Consider the following 22,359-nt stretch of genomic DNA (forward strand, 5'->3'; position numbering starts at 1 on the left):
CAGCTTGCCTGTGTGCTGCAATGGTCCCCCTGCCCGTCACGGCACAGTGGCGGGGACATGTTAGCCTGACTGGGACAAGGACCACAGTGGCTCTCCCACGAAACCTATACAAGCGCATTGCCAGAGTTCTGGCTGAGATCTTTGAAGAGATCACTGAGGAAGATTACTGTGATGTGAAAGAGCACGTCAATGCCCTATTCCGCATCAAGGCATGCATGCAGCCCTAACCCTCCTCGCCCCAAGAGCCCGCACCGAATAACTTCCTTCCCAAAATAAAAGCCGCTTACCAGGAACTTCCTCTGATGTTTGTCCTTCCCCAAGCACCGGCCACCGTAACTGGCTACTTTCCTCCTGGCTTGAGAACAGCTCCTGGCTGCCTGCATCTAGGGATGCCGGGGCATCTTCCTCCTCCGGAGCACCCTCGCTCCCGCTTTGCTCCTCCTCCTCCTGTCTTGTTGGACTGGGCTCTGAAGTGTCCATGGTGGTTCCCAGAGTGGAGGTGGGGTCGCCCCCAAGTATCGTGTCCAGCTCTTTGTAGAAATGGCAGGTCGCGGGGGCAGCACCGAAGCAGCTGTTTGCCTCGCGGGCTTTGCGGTAGGCACTCCGCAGCTCCTTCACTTTAACCCTGCACTGCAGAGCGTCCTGGTCATGGCTCCTTTCCATCATGTCCCTTGATATCTGTCCGAAAGTATCATAATTCCTACGGCTGGAGTGCACCTGGGACTGGTCAGCTTCCTCCCCCAAAACACTGATGAGGTCCAGCACCTCGTCATTGCTCCATACTGGGGATTGCCTGGCGCGTGGATGCATGGTCACCTGGAAAGATTCATTGAGAGCACTCCACACCTGGCTGAGCAAACACGAAGGGGATTTTCAAAATCCCCAGAGGATTTAAAGGGCAGGTCTGATGGTTGGTCACCTGAGGGCAGGGCAATAGAGTTCAAAGTGATGACCAGAGTGGCTAAAACAGGCGTTGTGGGACACTTCTGGAGGCTGATCAGAGGGCAGGGCATCCACACTGGCACCGTAGCACTCCAGTTGGTGGTGCGCAGCAACCGTTATTCCACTCACCGAGTGAGACCAGCAGCGCTGTAGCCACAGAGTTGGATGCGCTCTACGTGCCTTGCCAGTGTGGTACGCGTCGTGGTTAGTGCACCCTTGCTCCTTTATTGCGCTTGTAATTCACAAGTGTAGCCCAAGCTCTGAGTAAAGGGAGCGAGACTACACTCTCACTTCCAAGGATCAGATTCCTTATTGTGTGTTTCAGGTAGCAGCCGTGTTAGTCTGTATCCACAAAAGAAAAGGAGTACTTGTGGCACCTTAGAGATACACAATGTATTTGAGCATAAGCTTCCGTGAGCTACAGCTCACTTCATCGTATGCATTCAGTGGAACAGAGAGTGGGGAAATTATATACATAGAGTAATATGTATATAACATTCCCCACTGGAATGTTTCTTACTGAATGCATCCGATGAAGGTGGACTTGTATCGCATCGAAAGCTTGATGCCGCAATACATTTCTTAGTCCTCTAAGGTGCCACAAGTACTCCTTTTCTTATTGTGTGTGAACACTTACTGCTGATCCAACTCAATACCAGATAGGACCATACCCAAAACTCTCACCATGCAGGGAGGGAGTTCACAGCAGTCAGTGAGGGAACACACCTACCCCAGCACTCAAGAGTGATTGAGGCACTTTAGGTCCCCAGTATCTTCAGCAGATGCTTTTAGGGTTAATGAAAGGGGAGAGCCTGCCTGTCCTGTGCAACAGACAGACACATATATGAACCAGCTTCTCACTTAAGTTCTGTTGCTTTTCCAGTTCACATGCTTCTTAATTCACCAGGTGGTTAGTGTTTGTAGAAGACAGAAGCTAACAGCAGATTGAGACCAGCCGTTCCAGACAGCCAATTATGTTATCTACACAGATTGTGTTGTAAGGAAGAGATCACCTAGCCTGGGTACATCAAGAGGAAAACCATGAGCAAGTAAAAATAACCAGATTGGTGACAGGGCAGATGAAATGCAGGTAGGAAACCTGCTCAGGACAGCAAGATCCAGTTCTTACAAGACCTGTCCTAGCCCTTTACTGTTCAACTCTTCACTCCTCTCCTACCCAATAAATGGGTAACTTCCTTCATAGAGCAGAGGATGACTCTATATTGCACCTGCCTTCACAAATAAAGAGTTTCCCTAGAGCAGGGGCAGGCAAACTTTTTGGTGCTGAGGCCACATCAGGTTTCCAAAATTGTATGGAGGGCCGGTTAGGGGAGGCTGTGCCTCCCCAAACAGCCAGGCATGGCCCAGATCCTGACGGCCCCCCCGGGATGCCTGCCTCATCCACCACCCCCTGCTCCCTGTCCCCTAACTGCCGCTGGACCCTCCGCCCCAACTGGTCCCCACTACCCTACCCAGCCCCTCCTCTCATTCCTGACTATCCCCCCTAGGACTCCTGCCCCATCCAACCACCCTTCTCCCTGTCCCCCTGACCACCCCCAGAAACCCGCCCCTCATCCAACCCCCCCGCCTTCCTGACTGCCCGCCCCAGGACCCCTGCCCCCATTCAACCCCGTTTCCCACCCTCTGACCCCCAACCCTATCCACACCCTGGCCCCCGACCACACCCTCGAACATCCCCTGCCCCCTGACTGCGCTGCCTGGACACCAGTGGCTGATGGCACGGCTGCACCAGGCAGCAGCCACGGTGCCCGGCTGGAGCCAGCCACACACCGCGCAGCGCAGTGACCAGCGTCAGCCGGGCTCTGACGCTGCACTGCCCAGAAGCTCGCAGCCCTGCCTCGCCCGAGCATTGTGCTGGCGGCACAGCGAGGTGAGACTGCGGGGGAGGGGGAACAGCGGGGGAGGGCCAGGGACGAGCCTCCCAGGCCAAGAGCTCAGGGCTGGGCAGGAGGGTCCCGTGGCTGGATGTGGCCCACGGCCGTAGTTTGTCCACCTCTGCCTAAGCACTTCACTGTGCGCCCACGGGCCATTGCGTGAGGTAAAGGGGTAAAGGAACAGCCCTCTGATTTTGGGTCAGTGCATGCGTAGCATTTGTAGTAACACTTAGCTTCTCACGCACAGACCCTCCAACACTGTGGCAGCAGTGGGCATGCAATGCTCCCCCCATTTCACAGGAGGAGTCGTCGAGCCACAGAGAAGCGTATTGCTTAAGGCACCGAGCAACAAAACAGGGAGCTGAGAATAAATCCTGGCTCCTGATTCCAACTCTGGTATCCTAGCCACTGGACAATGCCGCCTCAATCTTTTGTAACAGCTCCTACTTCAAGGGCACAACAGCTGTTCCAGCCCAGAGCCAGGATGGATTTAGAAGCATGTGTAGAAATCTCGTTTGGCCTCACTATTGTCCCAAGCCCATGCCTTACATGGCAGCAAGGCAGAGTGCTTAACCCTGGGAGGCCAGCTGCAAAGAGAGGAGACAGAGTCTGTTCCCAATCCAGCCCTCACCAAAACCACTGATGAATCAGGTCTCCTCCAATATAGCATCCTCTAGCTCAATAAGGCCTGGCCCAGAAGGGGGGCCTCTGGGCACTACAACAACAGAAATAAAAGAAAATGCACCATTATGTCTAAGATCCTGCCCAGGAGTAAACATCTGCCATATTCTCAGACCTTATTCCTGGCTGCGTGTCTGCAAGGGTTATTCACTCTGTGAACTGCAACAACAGCTACAGCGTGGAAACAAAAGGCAAAAAGGAGCCACTAGACTCCTCAATTTTGAGTTACAAAGCATAGAAAGGATAGGAAAGGCTCAATCGTGAGAAATCAGCTCAACATCGAGTCCCAGAAATTCAGCCCTACACAGTAAATTGGAACAGCATGTTCTCTGGCAGCAGGTGGAAAGTTTACTATTCTAGGCATTGCTGGTTTATAGAGGGTGTTTGACAAACTAATAAAATGAAAAATGTGCCTTAGGTACTTGAGTCAGGGTGTTTATTTACTTATTTCTCCCGAAGTGATCAATGAGAATGCAGAACATGTAGGTTTGACTGCCCCTTGCTAATGGGGTGTTCTGTTGGCTCAGCGAGCAGAAGAGTCTGGGCCCCATGGAAGGATATAAGCTAACAGACAGTCACATACTGCCAACATCTAGGAGTGGTGGAGGAACAAGCCTCTACCCTACCACAAAAAGCATGTAGCGTGTGGAAACAAAGAGACATGTTTACATTTTATAAAAGCAGCAGGACCTGCAGGAGATGGTGTTGGGGAGAAAGGCAGATGTGGGATTGCACAGGAGGGGAGAGATCTGAGGGTGATTTGACAGTCACCAGATTAGAGATAGAGACCAAAACACTGGAAACATGTAAGGTCGCCAAGGAGTGCAGAGGGAAGAGAGAAGGTGGCAGAGGACAGAGCCCTGAGAAGGGAAGAGGAGGAGTCACAAAACGCAACAGTTCAGGGCCAGTAAGAAAGGAATGTCAGGGAAGCCCAGGAGGCAGTGAAACCTGAGAAGAGGATGGCCTGTGAGCTAAAGAGAATGGAACAACATGCTGCCTTGGCTAGATATCCAGTTGTGACTAGAGAGGGCAGAAACCAGATGGAAGTGAGTTAACGACAGAACAGGAATAGAGAAGAAGGAGGCAAGGGGGATGGAAAACTGTCCCAGGGAGTCTGGAGGTTAACAGAAGGAGCAAGTCGCAGCAGTAGCTAGAGATGAAGGGGAGAACAAGGGAGGGTTTTTCCCAAAATAGGGACAATAAGGGTAATATTTGACAGCCTGAGGGAAGGAGCCACAGGTGTGGGATAAGGGAAGGGGAAGGGAGGAGAGGACAATAGGCAGGAGAGCGCTGTCATGGGGACACTCAGGTGGAAGAATTGAAACACTTGAGTGGTGAGGGGCAGGGTGTGCAGGGAAGATGAGGTGTGCCTCAGCTGGACAATGTTGCTCTCAAACATCAAGAAGCTGGAAGAGGGGAAGGAAAATGAGGAGAAAGTCCAAAGTGGAGAACAGCTGCCAGGGTTGGAAGCTTAGGAGTTATCTAGGGAGGAGGGGCGGAGGGTTGTCTAGCAAGGAATAGGACCCGTTCCTTTACACCTTCTACACTTGCAGGCGACACAACCTTGGTCAAACCCTGACGTGCACACGCTACAGGTAGGAAAACCAACGTGATCCCCCAAAAGAGAATGAACAGATCAGGAGGTCATTACTAGCAGCTCAATGGCCTCAGAGTTTAGAACAAAAATTTGCACATCCCTGCTCTTAGGTAGGCTATAAAGAACAAACTAGTTCAAAGCTCCCCAGAGACTGGAGATTCTCCAGTGCACTCCACAAACAGCTTCTTTGTTCCAGCTGAAAGGAGAGGCTGCACCATAAAACAAAGTTCCATATACATGCCTGATGCCCAATTCCTACTGTACAGGGAGAGCTGCTCAAGTCATCTTCACCCTTCTGCAGATGTTGCCAATCAGCAAGGCCTTCAGCCATTTACAATTTGGCAGCAAGTATGCATTAAGGCCTTACCCGTTAGATGGACCTTAAGTGAATAATGAAGGGCCAATCTGCCTGACAAGAACCTCGAAGTACAAGAGTGAGAGGACAGAAGATAGGGTCACCAAGGTTTGCAACACTAGAATTCCCTCCTCCCCGCTATACACCAAAGCACTTCAAGACTTGTTTCCCCTTGCACAGTTGCAGGAGCATACTGAGGTTTTGTTTCTGCTCTGTGACACCCCTGAATGTGTTGCCTTATTACATAAACTAATGGGGTGTTTTTGTTGAGGTGCTCAGAGACAGTCAGCTCCAAGTGTATAAATTACATTATTAGAGTCTCAGCAGCTGGGGGCTGCTGAAACAGAGCACTTCTGACCTAGAGCACCCTTCCCTGTGCAACTCACCTTGAGAACTGGCATCTCCTCTGGAAGGACACAGAACTCCCCCCCCCCCCCCACTGAACTAGTGACAGGAGCCACGTAGCAGCAAAAAGGAAGCAGTGTGAAATATTGTTTAGAGACCAATATCCTTGAAAGCCACTTGACTCCTTTATGTGTCTTCTGATTTCCCCCCCATCTTGAGAGGATTATAGGTCTGCTGCAGGCTCTTTACTGCTACTGAAAACTGCATGGGGAATGAGTGGTGCAGAGGAACAACAGACACATGGCTGAAGATCAGGTCACTGCTGCATACACATAGTCCAATGGGGATTAAGCAAATGTCCTCATCCGCATGAAGGAGTTTGGCACAGAACCTCCAAAACTCAAGACAAGGAGATATCTGTGAAGATGATCCATGATGAATGGGTGCCTCTTTGGCAGAGCATGTGAGCAAATCCAGAGAGGACCAGCTGAGATCAGGAAAATGCCTCTGTTCTAGCTGGAAGAAGAGGGAAAAAGGACAAAGTGCTGGAGCAAAAGAGAAGAAAATCAACTCTGCAGTAGAAAGGTTTCATTTTTATTTGGTTGTATGGGCTGTAACTGCACAGGTTTCTTAAGTACACACCAGATAAAGAGTACACTCTGCAATTCAGAGGAGGGCAGTTCACTGTCAAATAGACTATTCCATTCTGATAGGAGAGCAATAAAACCTCAGGGCTGCTGCTGCCAGCAACCAAGAGAGTTGTAATCCCTTTCAGGTACAGCCTGTGCTTAGAATCAAGACACACCTGAATATTTGTGTTGGTTTGCATTCCAGATCAGGATTCCACTCTTGCCAAAAAAACTGGTTAAAGTAATGTTGCAGATGAAGTGTCAAATTCTATAGGTAGCTTGGAAAAGCAGTTCAGACTGACACTAAACTGGAGCAGATGTTTCAGAACAATTCTTCTAGTCCCCCCCCAAATCAGGCATTTTAAAATTTCTAAAACTTAATTCCCCAAAAAAGGTTCCCAGAAGATGAGCCTTGCAGAATTTCCCCCAATTGTATTTGTATCAACCATGATTCCACACAGCCAAAATCCGAACAGTGGGATCAGTTTATATGAGCCTTTTCACAAAAACCCACACATCACTTCCATCCATTTCACAAGACGACTACAACACGGCTACATCCAATTCCTTAGAAGCTTCCCAAGAGCTTCAGAAGGAAGAAAGTCTCCTGAGAGACAACCTGCTCAACTGGTTTTGTTGTCAGGGCTTAGCTTGGTCCTGCCTTTTCTGCAAATTGCTGAGACACTACCTTCATGAGATTGTGGATAATGAACGACTTGAGCAATGGGCATTGCCTGCAGGTAGTAGAGTCCTCATTTCAGTTGATCCACGCTGCACATACCCTGTAATTTCAGTCAGCATTGGTTAGACTGCACTAAAAAAGCCAGTCATTTCATTGACATGCAGCATGTACTCTCTAGCTAGCATCACACTTGTCACAAGACAGCTCTAACTCACCCAGGTCACCCAAATGGCCATAGGGAAATGTGGTCATTAAGACATTTTTCTTTTCCATTTCATAGTTCAAATCACCTGGAGAACTCGCTCAACATTTCCAAATGAAGAAATGTATTAAATGAGTCACAAATAAATTCCTCTTTTCCCCAACGACATTCCCATCATCCTTGGAAAGTTTATTGGAGAAAAAATTCAATTTAGGAAATTTAGCCTTTAGCCAAGAGCTCCCCTGCTGGTGTTTCTCAAGGGCTTGGAGTTAATAGTCCACACTTCTCATGGTGGCGATGTTGCTTGCTAACCTGCGGGGCAAGCTTTTGGCTGTTTGTCTGTAGTCTTCTGGTTTGGTCTTCAACAGAGTTACAATGTTCTGTAGTGCCTTTGAAGGCTGAAGTCCGAGGGCATCCATCACATTTATCAGATAATCTACAAGATTGAAGGACAAAACGCATTTAAACAGGCAATGGTTACTATGTCAAACACTCCCCAAAGTAGAGCCATGTAATAGAGAAGCCTCCATGGCAATTCTGCCCCCAGAGCACTACACCAGATGTCCTCTGTCCATCAGCACTAGTTCAGACTAATTCACAGCACCTGAAAAGTGGCTGGAATCTAGTTACGCTCCCATCTTACATTTTGGATCTTCGGTTACTGCTTTACGTGATCAGTGGTTTTGGTCAGAGGAATGGGGTACATTTCAATAACTGCACAGACTAACAGAAGAGGATTCAATCACTTCTTCTCTCCCCACCCCCTCAACACCTGTTGGAAAGGCCCAGCTTCTCCTAGTGTCCAGGAGACAAGTCTTGCCAAAAACAAAGCTGTCAGGTTCCAACTCTGACCATTTGGTTTATTTCTGCAGCTTTACTAGTTGACATGTCACTCAGAGTGACTTGGGCTGCAGTCTGGCACATGCCCTCAGTGCCAACAGCGGGGAACAATGGGCTCTGAAATTGAACCACTAACCAGCCATCTCAGCCGTTAGCTGCAATGTCATCAAAAGCCTTGATATGCAAGATATCGAGCAGCTCCTTTAGGAGCTCTTATCTCCCAAAGAGCCCATTAAGAAATGACAGCAAAGCACACTGTTTGGGAGGTTACTGGCACGCTACAGGATTGGGGTCTAGGAGAGTAAGGCCTGCTAGGGAGAAGCAGCTCACTAGACAATGTATGTTCTGCGCTCACCAATGTCTGTGGCAAGCTGCTTTGCTGAGTGAAGGGTAAGCTCTGGAATCTGCAGGATAACTTCACAGTAGGTTTGCATTGTAGCTCTGGCGACAGAACCTAGCCAGTAGTCAGCCATGTTATCCAGCTCAGGTAACTCATCACCTGAACAGAAAGTTCTCATTAGCCATCAGAACCCCTACTCACCTGCGCTTGCTCAATCTGTAGTTGGGGGGTGAATTTTGTGCTAGGTAAAAGAAAAAGTCAGCTTAATCTGAAAAACTTTAAGGTACTGGAACTTAGACAGAAAGCGGTTCTCAGACCAGTCTATGGAGGGCGCGGTAGCGACTGGTGCTAGCTCTTTTAGTTGTTATTAAAAGGTAGCTAAATACACAACACTCTTTCTTCATGTTACTCATCCTCATTAAGTCATTTCCACAGAGATGTGAAGCAACCATGCACAGCAGTGGGCTGGGTTCCGGCCAGCACTTCTTCTCTAATTCAGACAAAGAGAAGCCCTCCAGTAAGCAACAAAGGTCCCTGCAGAACGGATACATGCAAGGCGTCCTCTGTTCACAGCTACGCGTGAAGTGTTTTGAAAGCTAACAAAACCCTTTTAAATATGAAAATACTTTAATGAAAGAAAATCATGAACATCACAAGCTAAACCGCACATCGTATTTTTAGCAAGCTACAGGAGGAAAAAGGTAAAGAACAGAATTATCAGACACAGAGATGAACATGATTTGTTGGGGGAAGAGTCAACATTACTTTTGTAAAGGGAAATCATGCCTCACCAATCTACTAGAATTCTTTGAGCGGGGGCAACAAACACGTGGACAAGGCGATCCAGTGGATATAGTATAATTGGACTTTCAGAAAGACTTTAATAAGGTCCATCACCAAAGGCTCTTAAGCAAAATGAGCAGTCATGGGATAAAGGGAAGGTCATCTCATGGATCAGTAACTAGTTAAAAAGACAGGAAATAAAAGGTAGGAATAAATGGTCACTTTTCACAGTGGAGAGAGATAAATAACTGTCCCCCAGAGATCTGTATGGGACCAGGGCTGTTCAACGTGTACATAAATTATCTGAAAAAAAATTATCCGCACTCAAAGTTTGCAGATTATACAAAATTACTCAAGATAGTTAAGTCCAAAGCAGATTGTGAAGAGTTACAAAGGGATCTCACAAACTGGGTGACAGGGTTACAAAATGGCAGATGAAATTCAATGCTGATAAATGTAAAGTAATGCACATTGGAAAACATAATCCCAACCATACATACAAAATGGGGTCTAAATTGGTTACCACCACTCAAGGAAGATCTTGGAGTCACAGTGGATAGTTCTCTGAAAACTCCCGCTCAATGTGCAGTGGCAGTCAAGAAAGCGAACAGAACATTAGGAACCATTAGGAAAGGGATAGATAATGCCACTATATAAATCCATTGTACACCAACACCCTGAATACTGCATGCAGCTCTGATTGCCCCATTTCCCAAAAGATCTATTAGAAATGGAAAACGTCCAGAGATGGGCAACAAAAATGAACAGGGGGATGGAACAGCTTCCACGTGAGGAGAGATTAAAAAGACTGGGGCTGTTCATCTTGGAAAAGAGGAGACTAAGGGGGGTCTGACAGACTTTATAAAATCATGACTGGGGTGGAGACAGTGAATAAGCAAGTGTTGTCATTTACCCCTTCACACAACACAAGCACCGGGGTCACCCAATGAAATCAATAGGCAGCATGTTTAAAACAAACAAAAAGGAAGTACTTCTTCACACAACACATAGTCACCCTGTGGAACTCATTGCCAAGACTGTAACAGGGTTCAAAAAAGAATTAGATAAATCCATGAAGGATAAGTCCATCCATGGCTATTAGCCAGGATGGGCAGGGATGTAATCCCATGTGCTGGGGTCCCTAAACCTCTGACTGCCAGAAACTAAGAGTGGACGGCGGGGGATGGATCACTTGACGATTGCTCTATTCTGTTCGCTCCCTCTGGGGCACCTGGCATTGGCCACTGTCGGAAGACAGGATACTGGGCTAGACAGACCATGGGTCTGATCCAGTATGGCCGTTCTTATGAAGAACACAAAGCATCAAGTCATACACTGCTTCAAGCCACTTTACAATTTAACACTAAGGGGATGGAATGAGGAATTCAAGTTGCAGGTGCTTTCCTTCAGATCACCCAGACCTTCGTGAGAGCTGATCAGCAACAGCAGAAGGAAGAGCCCTTGATAATCCTTACTTACGCCAATCTGGGTAAAATGGCAGGTTGGAAGCATGAACATTGTGTATAATTATTGTTCTTTATAGTATGTCTAGTAAACTGCTCAGGACCCAGCTCACCCCACAATATTCCCTCCCCACCACCCCGTGTATCACAGGTGGGAATGAACATATCTGCACAGGCATCCATGTCAGATGAGCAGCTATTCAGGACAGCTTTCCATGCCATGTCAGGATACAAGCACAGAGGTAACAGAATTGAGGGACAGGTCAGTGGGGAGCATTGAAGCCAAAAGCCTCATTTGAGAGGTCTTTGAGAAACACAAAGGCGGGCCAAAATGTAGAGCTCACAGGAGCCTCACTCATGCCAGCTACAAGAGTTTGAAGAGGATTAAACTGATACTGTAGTGACTGAAGTGGTTTTCTTGAAACCACCACTCACCTTCATCACACTCAGGGCAGTGCCCGTCTGCTTCAGCCAGTCACATACCAACAGCTTATGGCTGTGTGGATGCACAAAAGCCAGCGGAGCACAGGGAGTCTCAGTAACACGAGAAGGGACGACAGCAGGGAGAAGGGGAACCTGGATTTGACAGGATGCCACAAGCTTATTTAACAGTCAGCCCCATAGCAGGGTTATGGGCCAGAGGGCAAGAAACAGGGATGGTCTCTGCCAGGCTATGCATTGATATTATTCAGAAGAGACTCAACCAAAGTGGTGAATTTGTTTAAGTATGACCCTCCCTCATTTAATACCTTTAATTAATCCTCATTCTTGGCACTTGTGTAGTGCTGTTCACCCAGGCAGCTCAGAGCACTTCACAAAGCTGAGAAGTAGTGTTTTCCCCATTTTACAGATGCAGTGACTGAAACAGACGGACGTGAAGCGATTTGCCCAGGGTGTACAATGAGTTAGTGGCTGAGCTAGGAATCAGAGTAGCAGCCGTGTTAGTCTGTATTCGCAAAAAGAAAAGGAGTACTTGTGGCACCTTAGAGACTAACAAATTTATTTGAGCATAAGCTTTCGTGAGCTACAGCTCACTTCATCGGATCCATTTGGTGGAAAATACAGAGGGGAGATTGATATACACACACAGAGAACATGAAACAATGGGTTTATCATACACACTGTAAGGAGAGTGATCACTTAAGATAAGCCATCACCAGCAGCAGGGCGGGGAAGGAGGAAAACCTTTCATGGTGACAAGCAAGGTAGGCTGTTTCCAGCAGTTAACAAGAATATCTGAGGAACAGTGGGGGGTGGGGTGGGGTGGGGGGGAGAAATAACATGGGGAAATAGTTTTACTTTGTGTAATGACTCATCCATTCCCAGTCTCTATTCAAGCTTAAGTTAATTGTATCCAGTTTGCAAATTAATTCCAATTCAGCAGTCGCTCGTTGGAGTCTGTTTTTGAAGTTTTTTTTGTTGAAGTATAGCCACCCTCAGGTCTGTAATCGAGTGACCAGAGAGATTGAAGTGTTCTCCAACTGGTTTTTGAATGTTATAATTCTTGATGTCTGATTTGTGTCCATTTATTCTTTTACGTAGAGACTGTCCAGTTTGACCAATGTACATGGCAGAGGGGCATTGCTGGCACATGATGGCCTATATCACATTGGTAGATGCACAGGTGAACGAGCCTCTGATAGTGTGGCTGGTGTGATTAGGCCCTATGATGGTGTCCCCTGAATAGATATGTGGAAACAGTTGGCAACGGGCTTTGTTGCAAGGATAGGTTCCTGGGTTAGTGGTTCTGTTGTGTGGTGTGTGGTTGCTGATGAGTATTTGCTTCAGATTGGGGGGCGGTCTGTAAGCAAGGACTGGCCTGTCTCCCAAGATCTGTGAGAGTGATGGATCGTCCTTCAGGATAGGTTGTAGATCCTTGATGATGCGTTGGAGAGGTTTTAGTTGGGGGCTGAAGGTGTTGGCTAGTGGCGTTCTGTCATTTTCTTTGTTGGGCCTGTCCTGTAGTAGGTGGCTTCTGGGTACTCTTCTGGCTCTGTCAATCTGTTTCTTCACTTCAGCAGTATCCCCGATAATGTCACGGCTAACCTGGTGGCTGAACTTTGTGACTGTCCTCAACCATAACTATTTCACATTTGGGGACAATGTATACCTTCAAATCAGCGGCACTGCAATGGGTACCTGCATGGCCCCACAGGATGCCAACATTTTTATGGCTGACTTAGAACAACGCTTCCTCAGCTCTCGTCTCCTAATGCCCCTACTCTACTTGCGCTACATTGATGACCTCTTCATCATCTGGACCCATGGAAAAGAAGTCCTTCAGGAATTCCACCATGATTTCAACAATTTCCATCCCACCATCAACCTCAGCCTGGACCAGTCCACACAAGAGATCCACTTCCTGGACACTATGGTGCTAATAAGCGATGGTCACATAGACACCACCCTATATCGGAAACCTACTGACCGCTATTCCTACCTACATGCCTCCAGCTTTCACCCAGATCACACCACATGATCCATTGTCTACAGCCAAGCTCTAAGATACAACCACATTTGCTCCAACCCCTCAGACAGAGACAAACACCTACAAGATCTCTATCATGCATTCTTACAACTACAATACCCACCTGCTGAAGCGAAGAAACAGATTGACAGAGCCAGAAGAGTACCCAGAAGTCACCTACTACAGGACAGGCCCAACAAAGAAAATAACAGAACGCCACTAGCTGTCACCTTCAGCCCCCAACTAAAACCTCTCCAACGCATCATCAAGGATCTACAACCTATCCTGAAGGACGATCCATCACTCTCACAGATCTTGGGAGACAGGCCAGTCCTTGCTTACAGACAGCCCCCCAATCTGAAGCAAATACTCACCAGCAACCACACACCACACAACAGAACCACTAACCCAGGAACCTATCCTTGCAACAAAGCCCGTTGCCAACTCTGTCCACATATCTATTCAGGGGACACCATCATAGGGCCTAATCACATCAGCCACACTATCAGAGGCTCGTTCACCTGCGCATCCACCAATGTGATATAGGCCATCATGTGCCAGCAATGCCCCTCTGCCATGTACATTGGTCAAACTGGACAGTCTCTACGTAAAAGAATGAATGGACACAAATCAGACGTCAAGAATTAACATTCAAAAACCAGTCGGAGAACACTTCAATCTCTCTGGTCACTTGATTACAGACCTGAGGGTGGCTATCCTTCAACAAAAAAAACTTCAAAAACAGACTCCAACGAGAGACTGCTGAATTGGAATTAATTTGCAAACTGGATACAATTAACTTAAGCTTGAATAGAGACTGGGAACGGATGAGTCATTACACAAAGTAAAACTATTTCCCCATGGTATTTCTCCCCCCCACCCCACCCCACCCCCCACTGTTCCTCAGATATTCTTGTTAACTGCTGGAAATAGCCTATCTGCTTGTCACCATGAAAGGTTTTCCTCCTTCCTCCCCCTGCTGCTGGTGATGGCTTATCTTAAGTGATCTTTTCTTTTTACTGTAAGGAGAGTGGAGTACTTGTGGCACCTTAGAGACTAACAAATTTATTGGAGCATAAGCTTTCGTGAGCTACAGCTCACTTCATCGGATGCATTACTAACACGGCTGCTTCTCTGAAACCTGTCTCCTTACAGTTTGTATGATAAAACCCATTGTTTCATGTTCTCTGTGTGCGTATATCAATCTCCCCACTGTAGTTTTCACCAAATGGATCCGATGAAGTGAGCTGTAGCTCACGAAAGCTTATGCTCAAATAAATTTGTTAGTCTCTAAGGTGCCACAAGTACTCCTTTTCTTTGAGCTAGGAATGGAACACAGATCTCCTGCTTCCCCCAGCACTCTTTCCACTTTTGTGTTGCTTTGTGCTACCTAGGTATGGCTTGTTATAGTGCTCAGATCATGTTATCTTTAATTAGCTAGACAAATGATCCAAACAGCTTCTCTGTGGACAGTGTTTCTCTCAAACATCAGTGGTTTGGTGCCAGCCAAAGAGCGGTGCTCATGATGAACATTTCAACATTGACAGCACAGCTCAGAGGGGTTTCCAGGGCTTTGTCACAAATAACAAAAATTTAGAGCTAGAAATAAGTAAACACATCAAGTGCAGCTACAATTGTGATTCAACTCGACACCCAGAGGTAACCACACAGCATTTCCCAGGAACTCACACTGATCGTGAGACAGATCCTAGAGAACCAAATAATGCATTGGTGTTGGCACGTTAACCAACTCATCTCTTCACTCTCACACAGACCCCATGGGGGCTCATCCCCTCTTCAGAACAACTTCCCTCAATACAGACATCAACACAGCTTGACCTAAAGCTTCCAGTTTCAGTGAAGGTGCTGAAGTTTTCCTCTTTAACTAGTGGAATTTCATCGTGAGTATTAGGGAGGGACAACCAAAAGGCACTATATGGTTATACAGTAAGGTACCACATCAGCAGGGAAATCAACTTCACATAGCCTCATTCCCGCAACTCACATCTCTGCAGTGCTAAAAATACATGCTTTCCTCCAAACACCTCAGTGAATCCGTCTTGTCCTACCTTGCTCTGGTGGATACGGCAGTTTTCCAGCATGTAAGGCCAGTTCCAGAGCAGAATCTTCCTGAGTAACAAATGGCTCGAGATGAAGTGGGAGGGACATAATATATTGTCCAATCTAGGATTAAAAAAATAAATAAATAGAAGAACCGTAAGCATGACACTGAATTATTAACGTTTTGAATTAAGTGGGCACTTCACCAAATGAGACGCTAATGAGAGAGGACTCCCCACTTACAAGGTCTGAACACTGAGCGTGACAGCAGCTCACCAACACACACTACGCCAGGAAGTGACGTCCATCTCTCGCTGACCATTAATTCCCTTTGTACAAACAAAGTTTATTTTCCAAGAGGTCAAGGCCCAGTTACAGGAGCAACCATGGCAAGAAAGACCGATACACAGATTCCCAGCTATAATTGCATTGTACTCTGGGCAGGGGCACAGCTCAGAGCACTCTGCCTTCACCCACTGGTGCTCTGGAGAGCAGACCAAGTCTCATTAACATCTCTTTTACTGAGCTCACATTGCGCTCTCTCTTCTACATGTAAAGTCCAGTTTTGTAGATTTGAGTTTAAATGGCACTTGTAGCTTTTTGGCCATGCAGCAGCTTGGTTTTGGGGCCACCCAAGGAGAGTCTCACTTGGTCTCAATCCATCAATCACGCTCCCATCTTAATCACAGGTTAAAGAGTGGCTTGGGAAAAAAAGCAGACTTTCTACATCCGAACAAGTCCCAGAAGCCCCTCCTGGGCCCAGAAAGGCTCAAATTCCCTTTGATTCCTTACAGAATGAGACCCTAAATTGATGCCATGATGTGCTTGGTTTAAAATTGCACTCAACTGCTGCCAAAACATATCCATCACTCTCACCAATCCCACCAGGACCTCTCTCAGGCAGTCTGCATCAGCAGCTTGGTTACAAGAATTTGGTGGCTGGATGTCCTCTCCCTTTTCTTCCTGCTACACTGCCCATGAACCTTGTGTTGTAACAGAAGCCTCACAGGTGGCTGAAGTTAGAAGTGGGGAAATCACCCCAAAGCTCAGCAGGCTACCAACTCTTGGCATCTACATGCGATGGGAAGAGGCAAGTTTCAGAATGCCAACACCAGAAATGAACTGACCACATCCTATGGCCTCAGGCCCTCCCTTCAGCTGCTCAGCTGGGGCATACCCTCAGGGTCTCTTTCTTGTGCATGTCTGAGAGTGAGACCAGCAGAATGAGAGCAGTGCTGCCCAGGGCACATCACAGTGAAGAGCAGACATCCTCCTGTTTGTCAAATTACACTTGGGATGGAGCGAACAACCAGCAGGTCAGTACAATTCTCTTGAGTATCGGACTGATCTTTGCTCACTGGCACAGGCTTCAGAATTACTGCCCCCAGCCCATTTAGAGAGAGAGATGATAATGAGAAGCAGCAGTTGGAAGAAGTTCAGGAGCAGTCCTCAAGCCTCTGCTGGTAAATAAGGATTAAACAGATATAGCCAGCAAGACCAACCAGTGAGACTCATGGCCCCCATTCACTCTTGGCATCCCAGCACCAGAAGATTATCTCTGCAGCAGAAAGGGAGACTGGAGAGCCTCAAGCTCTTTTCAAGTCAATAATGACTAAGTCATCCCAGCATACGGCAGGGACTCCAGCCCTATGTGCTCAGTGTCATTACTCTGCTGAGTTAGCCTCTCCAAGAGCTGCATGACTGAAGAGATACTGAAAGACGCCACTTTTCCATAGTTACAACTAGTAAGCAGGGGGTGCCAAGGACTCCAGCAGAGTAACCCACTCCAGTATAAGTGTTAACACAACTCAAGAGAGAAGTCATTTTCCACCACCTTTCCTGGGCTCTCCAGAAACCTTGGTGCTTTCCTGGCACCCTTTACAAAAGGTCCCTCTCCAACAATTGCCTAAAATCCTCAGAGTGGTGTTCAGAAATCCTAGGGGTAGGGATCTGGACCAACAAAACAGCAACTCCTGCCCTCATACAATGAACAAAAATACTCCGACAGCCAAACTACTGAGTCCCCTGAGATTCGGCCATTTCTAGAAACTATCCCCATGTGCTCTTACGTTGCTGATGTACTCAAGAGGAGTCAGACTGAAGTTTGGCAGGTCATCTGCTAGTGTCTCACCAATGCCACCTGAGCTCCAGCCCTAGGAAGGAGTAAAGCAAAGAACCAGTCAACGCTCTCTTCAGCCAGCATGAGTAGCAGCCCACAAGAAAGGGAGTGGGGTCATATGGTAACAAGGATCGGGATTGCCAGTGGTCTCCTAAAGAAACCAAGGGACTGTGGAAAAAACCCTACTCTAAAACCTTGTACATAGGTTGAAATTAATTATTTTCACAAAAATGTCAGAATGCTGAAGCCACAAATCCCAGCAGATGATGCAGTGGTGGTGGACCTGTTGGGGCTCTCCATTGAAGCAAGAGCACAGTTCCAAGAAGGGAGTTTACACCTGAGAAAACAGAAATCCCGGTAGGTATGAGGGCATCTAATAGAGAGGCAATGAGAGTTTACTAGTCCCAGGCTCCCATAAGTGTGGGGAGAGATCCATGCTAGGTTTTCCCATTAGCTATACTGGATCAGTGGAATCATCCAGGGAACTTACCTCCATCCTGGAAATCAGTAAGAGCTGCTGTTTGATGCGAAGAAAAACGGAGTCAAACGCCAGCTGGTGAGCTAGCTGGTTGAGATGGGTAAGGGCAGATCGAGATGTGGACAACAGGTTGTGGTTACTCGTCCCTTTCTCCTAACACAGAAAGGAACCGTTACATACAGATGCCACTAAGCTGATTATAGGAGGCCTAGGTTAAAATATCAGAAAGCAAAGGTTTTAATTGGGCTCAGTACAAAGGATCCTTGTCCTGCAAGGGCCAGACACATTACCAATGGAGAGCACTACCTCTCCTTCCTACTCAAGGCCCCTAGGGAGCAAGGTCCCTGAAAGGGGGCAGGAAAGGATGGCACCCTCCACCACCACATACCCTCCACACCAGCCAGCAGACTTGGTCAGGCACAGAGGGGAGCACACCTGTACCTGCTGAAAGGGTGGAAGTGGAAGAGCTGCCACTGCAGTATGCACTCCCCACACAGCAGCACGCCTTCTCTGAACCCCATCCAGTACAAACCAAGGCTTAATAGTCACAATCCAACCAAAAGATTTTCCCTGGTTCCGTATAACTCATTTGGCCATTTGCAGGAGGGGCTGGCAACAGCACAGAGATTTTGTTGCACTCTGCCAAGCAATCACCAAAAAAACCCTTAGATAATATAATCCATTTGCTTACTAAAGCTATTATGAAGTTACAGAAAGGAGGAGGAGGAATACAAACATGACCTGTAGATGACCATGGACAGAGGGCACAAGCAACTGGCTTGCTGTGTGGAATCAAGGAATAGCTTTGCACAAAAAGTTGGTACAGAGAAGGCTGAATACAGAAATGTGACTATGTTATTTCTACACAAGTCAAATGTGTAATGTTGAGGGTATCGATGCATGAGTTGTATGTAATTTAAGTACCAAAAAATTCAGGACACTCTGAGAAAATAAGGAAGACAGAACAAATAACTTAGCTTTATTATTACAAACTATCTAAGGAAGACAAACATACATAAATTAGATCAGTACTGAAGATAACTGGAGTATCTTTACCCTGTTCACAGATGCACACATGAATGCACATGCAGAATTACACACAGTTCAGGATGGGTACACCAGCAGAGTGTAACTTGCTGAGAAAGTCTTGGAAAGACAATGACCAGCTTTGGAACTCAAGGTGGCCCTCAAATACAAACTATCCATTGCCTCTTGCCTTAGAATATCTCATCTGAACTGCACATAACCGGAGCTCTGTGCTTCAGAGAGAGGGAGTGAGCCCAGAGCCTCACAGCTCTGGGCATTTCATTCTTTTGGGACTGGGGGTGTCTGGAGGCTTTGGAACGCCCCTCCCAATCAACAGGCTGCTGTTATGGAGGCATGTGACCAGGAAGTGGCCCCAACTGCCAGATGTGTCCTGAGCAGCACAGCAGCCCTACCTTTAGGATATGGAGTGTTTCCATGAGGCTGGCATACTCAGACGGAGTCTCCTTCAGGAGGGAATTGTATTCCTGCCAGGGGTTCTTGACTAAGCTCTTCTTCTCCGCAGAGCTGGCATCCTGAAAGCCAGACAGACTACCAGGGCTGTAGGAGTCCAACAGGTATTTCCCAGCAGTGGATAAAACCCTGAAATCAACCAACACGACTAACAAAGTTACAAGCAAACTCCATTGAAGTTGGCACTGGGTTGCTCCAAGAGAATTCCCGAGTCTCCCCCACAGCCCCTGCCCCAGCCCTGCATGGAGTTTTCCCCATGGTCCTTCTGGGAGGCCCCATCTCAGCATCACCAGCTTTACTGACGCAGTAAAGGCTCCAGCTTGAGAAATAAAGCAGAAAACAGAGCTAATGTGCCCCTGCCCTCCACGTGTTTTTTTAAACTTTGACAAACAAGTTAAGCAGCCTCTACCGGGCCCTGAGGTTAGTCCACTCTGCCCTATCATGTTTCACACCCTCCCTACCACAGTTGGCAGAAATGGTGCCATGTGCTGCTCTGTGATGACCTCCACCTCTCCCCAGCATCCAATCTTGGAGCACAAGTCCCAGAGGGAGCCCTCCAGGGCCAAAGGAACGTCTCTAAGGATATGTCTTCACTACTCACCAGATCGGCAGGCAGCGATCGATCCAGCGGGGATCGATTTATCACGTCTAGTCTAGACACGATAAAATCGACCCCCGATCGCTGTCCTGTCAACTCCTGTCCTCCAGCGCCGCAAGTGGTGCAGGCAGAGTCGACTCACCGCAGTGGAGACGTCACGGTAAGTCCATCTAAGTACGTCGACTTCAGCTACGTTATTCATGTAGCTGAAGTTGCGTAACTTAGATCAATCCCCACTCCCCCCCCCCCCCCCCGCATCCCCAGTGTAGACCAGGGCTAAGACATAAGGTGGCCATTCCACAGATCTATCGGCAGCAGAAACTTGCTCCCACCGTGGCAATGTGAGGATACACTGCAGCTTCAGATATCTGTAGGGACTCTAATAATAAGCTTGCAACATGCCAGAATCTCACCCCCAAAATCAGGATGGGAGACAACCCAACCACAAACCCAGTCCTAGGTTTAAGGGGTAAACAGTTGGGAAATCCTTTGTAAAATGTCCCCTTACCTGCTCTCCCAGTCACCCCCAAAAGCCATTCTTTGTACACTGCAAATGAAGTTCCCATTACCTAGTGATTTACAGAATCCTCAAGGGATAAGCAGAATCCTCAGCACCACAGGGCATGCTCCTTTTGTCTGGCCTGATTATTTACCTAGCTCCTGAATCTCCTGGAAGTCACTAAGATGGCTCCTGATAAGAGTGGCTGCATGTGGGCTTTGTCAATAAGCTGCTCATCAGAGCTTCCCAACAGCAGCGGCAAGTGGAAACTTTACTGGCTGCATTTCCTGCCTTCCCAGGAACAGATGTGAGTACCTCAATTCCACACAGCAAAACATCTAAACTGTTTCACTCTGCCAGTGCATGCTCTTCTCTCTATCTCTAACCATCCCTCATTAGAAAGCCCAGCTTCATTTTATAACCCCATAATGTTTCAAGCTATTGCCTCCCTTATTCCCCCCCCAATTTTATAGGCCATTGTTACACATTTGGGTCTTGACTGGGGAGACCTAGGGGGACAGGCGGCGTACACAAAAAGTCACTACTTTTCCACTGCCATTAGCAAAGTTCATTGGCTCTTGCGTTCCTTCTGCAGCCTCCACACAGATGGAGCACCTTGGGGTTTGGTTCCTTTTAACTGGATAGACATGTATATGGATTGCACGCTAAATCCAGCATTTCCTACCTGTTTGCTAGCTGCTGCTCAAAGTCCCCGCACTGCCGAAGGAGTTCACCACAGGTAGCTATTATCCTGGGAGGGAACAGAACAAAACACACCACACTGTGAATCTGGGGGAGGCAACACAAAGGTTCCCAGACTCTCCCTTACGCCATCTAGCTTTAGTATGCAAGTCTCTAGGAATAAAGTTCATCACTGAATGATTAGAGGGAGCTCTCCCCATAGTAGGAATCACTTTTTCAGCTTAGCAGTTAACGTGATGCTCATATCTTCACTCTCTCCTGTTGATGTCGCACTGTAGCCAGGTCTGCACTACTCTCATCTCTGAAATACTTCCCACCATGGCTAACACCAGCTCAGCCCCAGTGGTGGGAACCCTAGGGGCTGCTGCTATTTTAAGTGATGTATCCTGCTCTGAGCAGAATCAGTCAACATACTGCTTAAAATACCAACAGCTACCTAACGCTCAATCTCCACTAACACTTCCACTAATTTAGATGCCATGTAGACATATGTCAGGGGAGGGCAAACTTTTTGACCTGAGGGACACATCAGGTTTCCAAAATTGTATGGAGGGCCAGTTAGGGGAGGCTGTGCCTCCCCAAACAGCCAGATGTGGCCCAACCCCCAACCAACTCTTCTTGCCGCTGATGACCCCCCCGGGACTCCTATCCCATCCAGCCCCCCCTGTTCCCTATCCACCCCCGGACCCCCAGCCCTGACTGCCCACTGCTGCCCCATCCGACTCCCCCCCCCGGGATCCCTGCCCCATCCAACCATCCTTTCTCCCAGTCCCTTGACAGGCCCCCGCCACCCCATCCAACCCCCCCTCTCCTTCCTGACTGCCCTCCCGGGACCCCTGCCCCCATTCAACCCCCTGATCCCTGCCCTCTGACCACCCCAACCCCTATCCACACCCCCAACCCCTGACCACCCCCCACTGAACTCTCCTGCCCTCTATTCAACTGCCCCTGCTCCCTTACCACGCTGCCTGGAGCACTGGTGGCTGGCAGCACTACAGCTGGGCTGTGCAGCACAGAGCACCAGGTCAGCCGGACAGTGTAGCACAGGGCACCAGGTCAGCTGGGCTCGGCCGCTGCGCTGCCCCAGGAGCTCGCAGCCCCCCCTCTCCCCAAGCAGTGCGCCGGTAGCGCACCGTGCTGAGGCTGCAGGAGAGGGGGGACAGCAGGGGAGGGGTTTGGGGCGA

General features: G+C 48.1%; 2 protein-coding genes across 3 annotated transcripts in view; one reads left to right on the plus strand and one right to left on the minus strand.

The window, feature by feature from the left end:
- LOC119862894 (amiloride-sensitive sodium channel subunit beta) overlaps window positions 1-13,844 on the plus strand; it is a 58,639-nt gene extending 44,795 nt beyond the window's left edge. For both annotated transcript variants that reach the window (XM_038420386.2, XM_038420383.2), the window contains one exon: window positions 13,791-13,844. The gene's annotated coding sequence lies outside the window, so the exon portion shown is untranslated. The remainder of the gene's footprint in view (window positions 1-13,790) is intronic.
- Window positions 6,391-22,359, minus strand: part of COG7 (component of oligomeric golgi complex 7) — a 33,528-nt gene continuing 17,559 nt past the window's right edge. The window contains 7 exon segments of the mRNA XM_038420382.2: window positions 6,391-7,764; window positions 8,524-8,667; window positions 15,291-15,405; window positions 17,352-17,435; window positions 17,892-18,032; window positions 19,319-19,505; window positions 21,159-21,224. Coding sequence (XP_038276310.1) covers window positions 7,598-7,764; window positions 8,524-8,667; window positions 15,291-15,405; window positions 17,352-17,435; window positions 17,892-18,032; window positions 19,319-19,505; window positions 21,159-21,224 — 904 coding nt within the window. The 3' untranslated portion in view covers window positions 6,391-7,597.

Source organism: Dermochelys coriacea, chromosome 10, assembly GCF_009764565.3.
Source record: "Dermochelys coriacea isolate rDerCor1 chromosome 10, rDerCor1.pri.v4, whole genome shotgun sequence".
Taxonomy (NCBI): Eukaryota; Metazoa; Chordata; order Testudines; family Dermochelyidae; genus Dermochelys; species Dermochelys coriacea.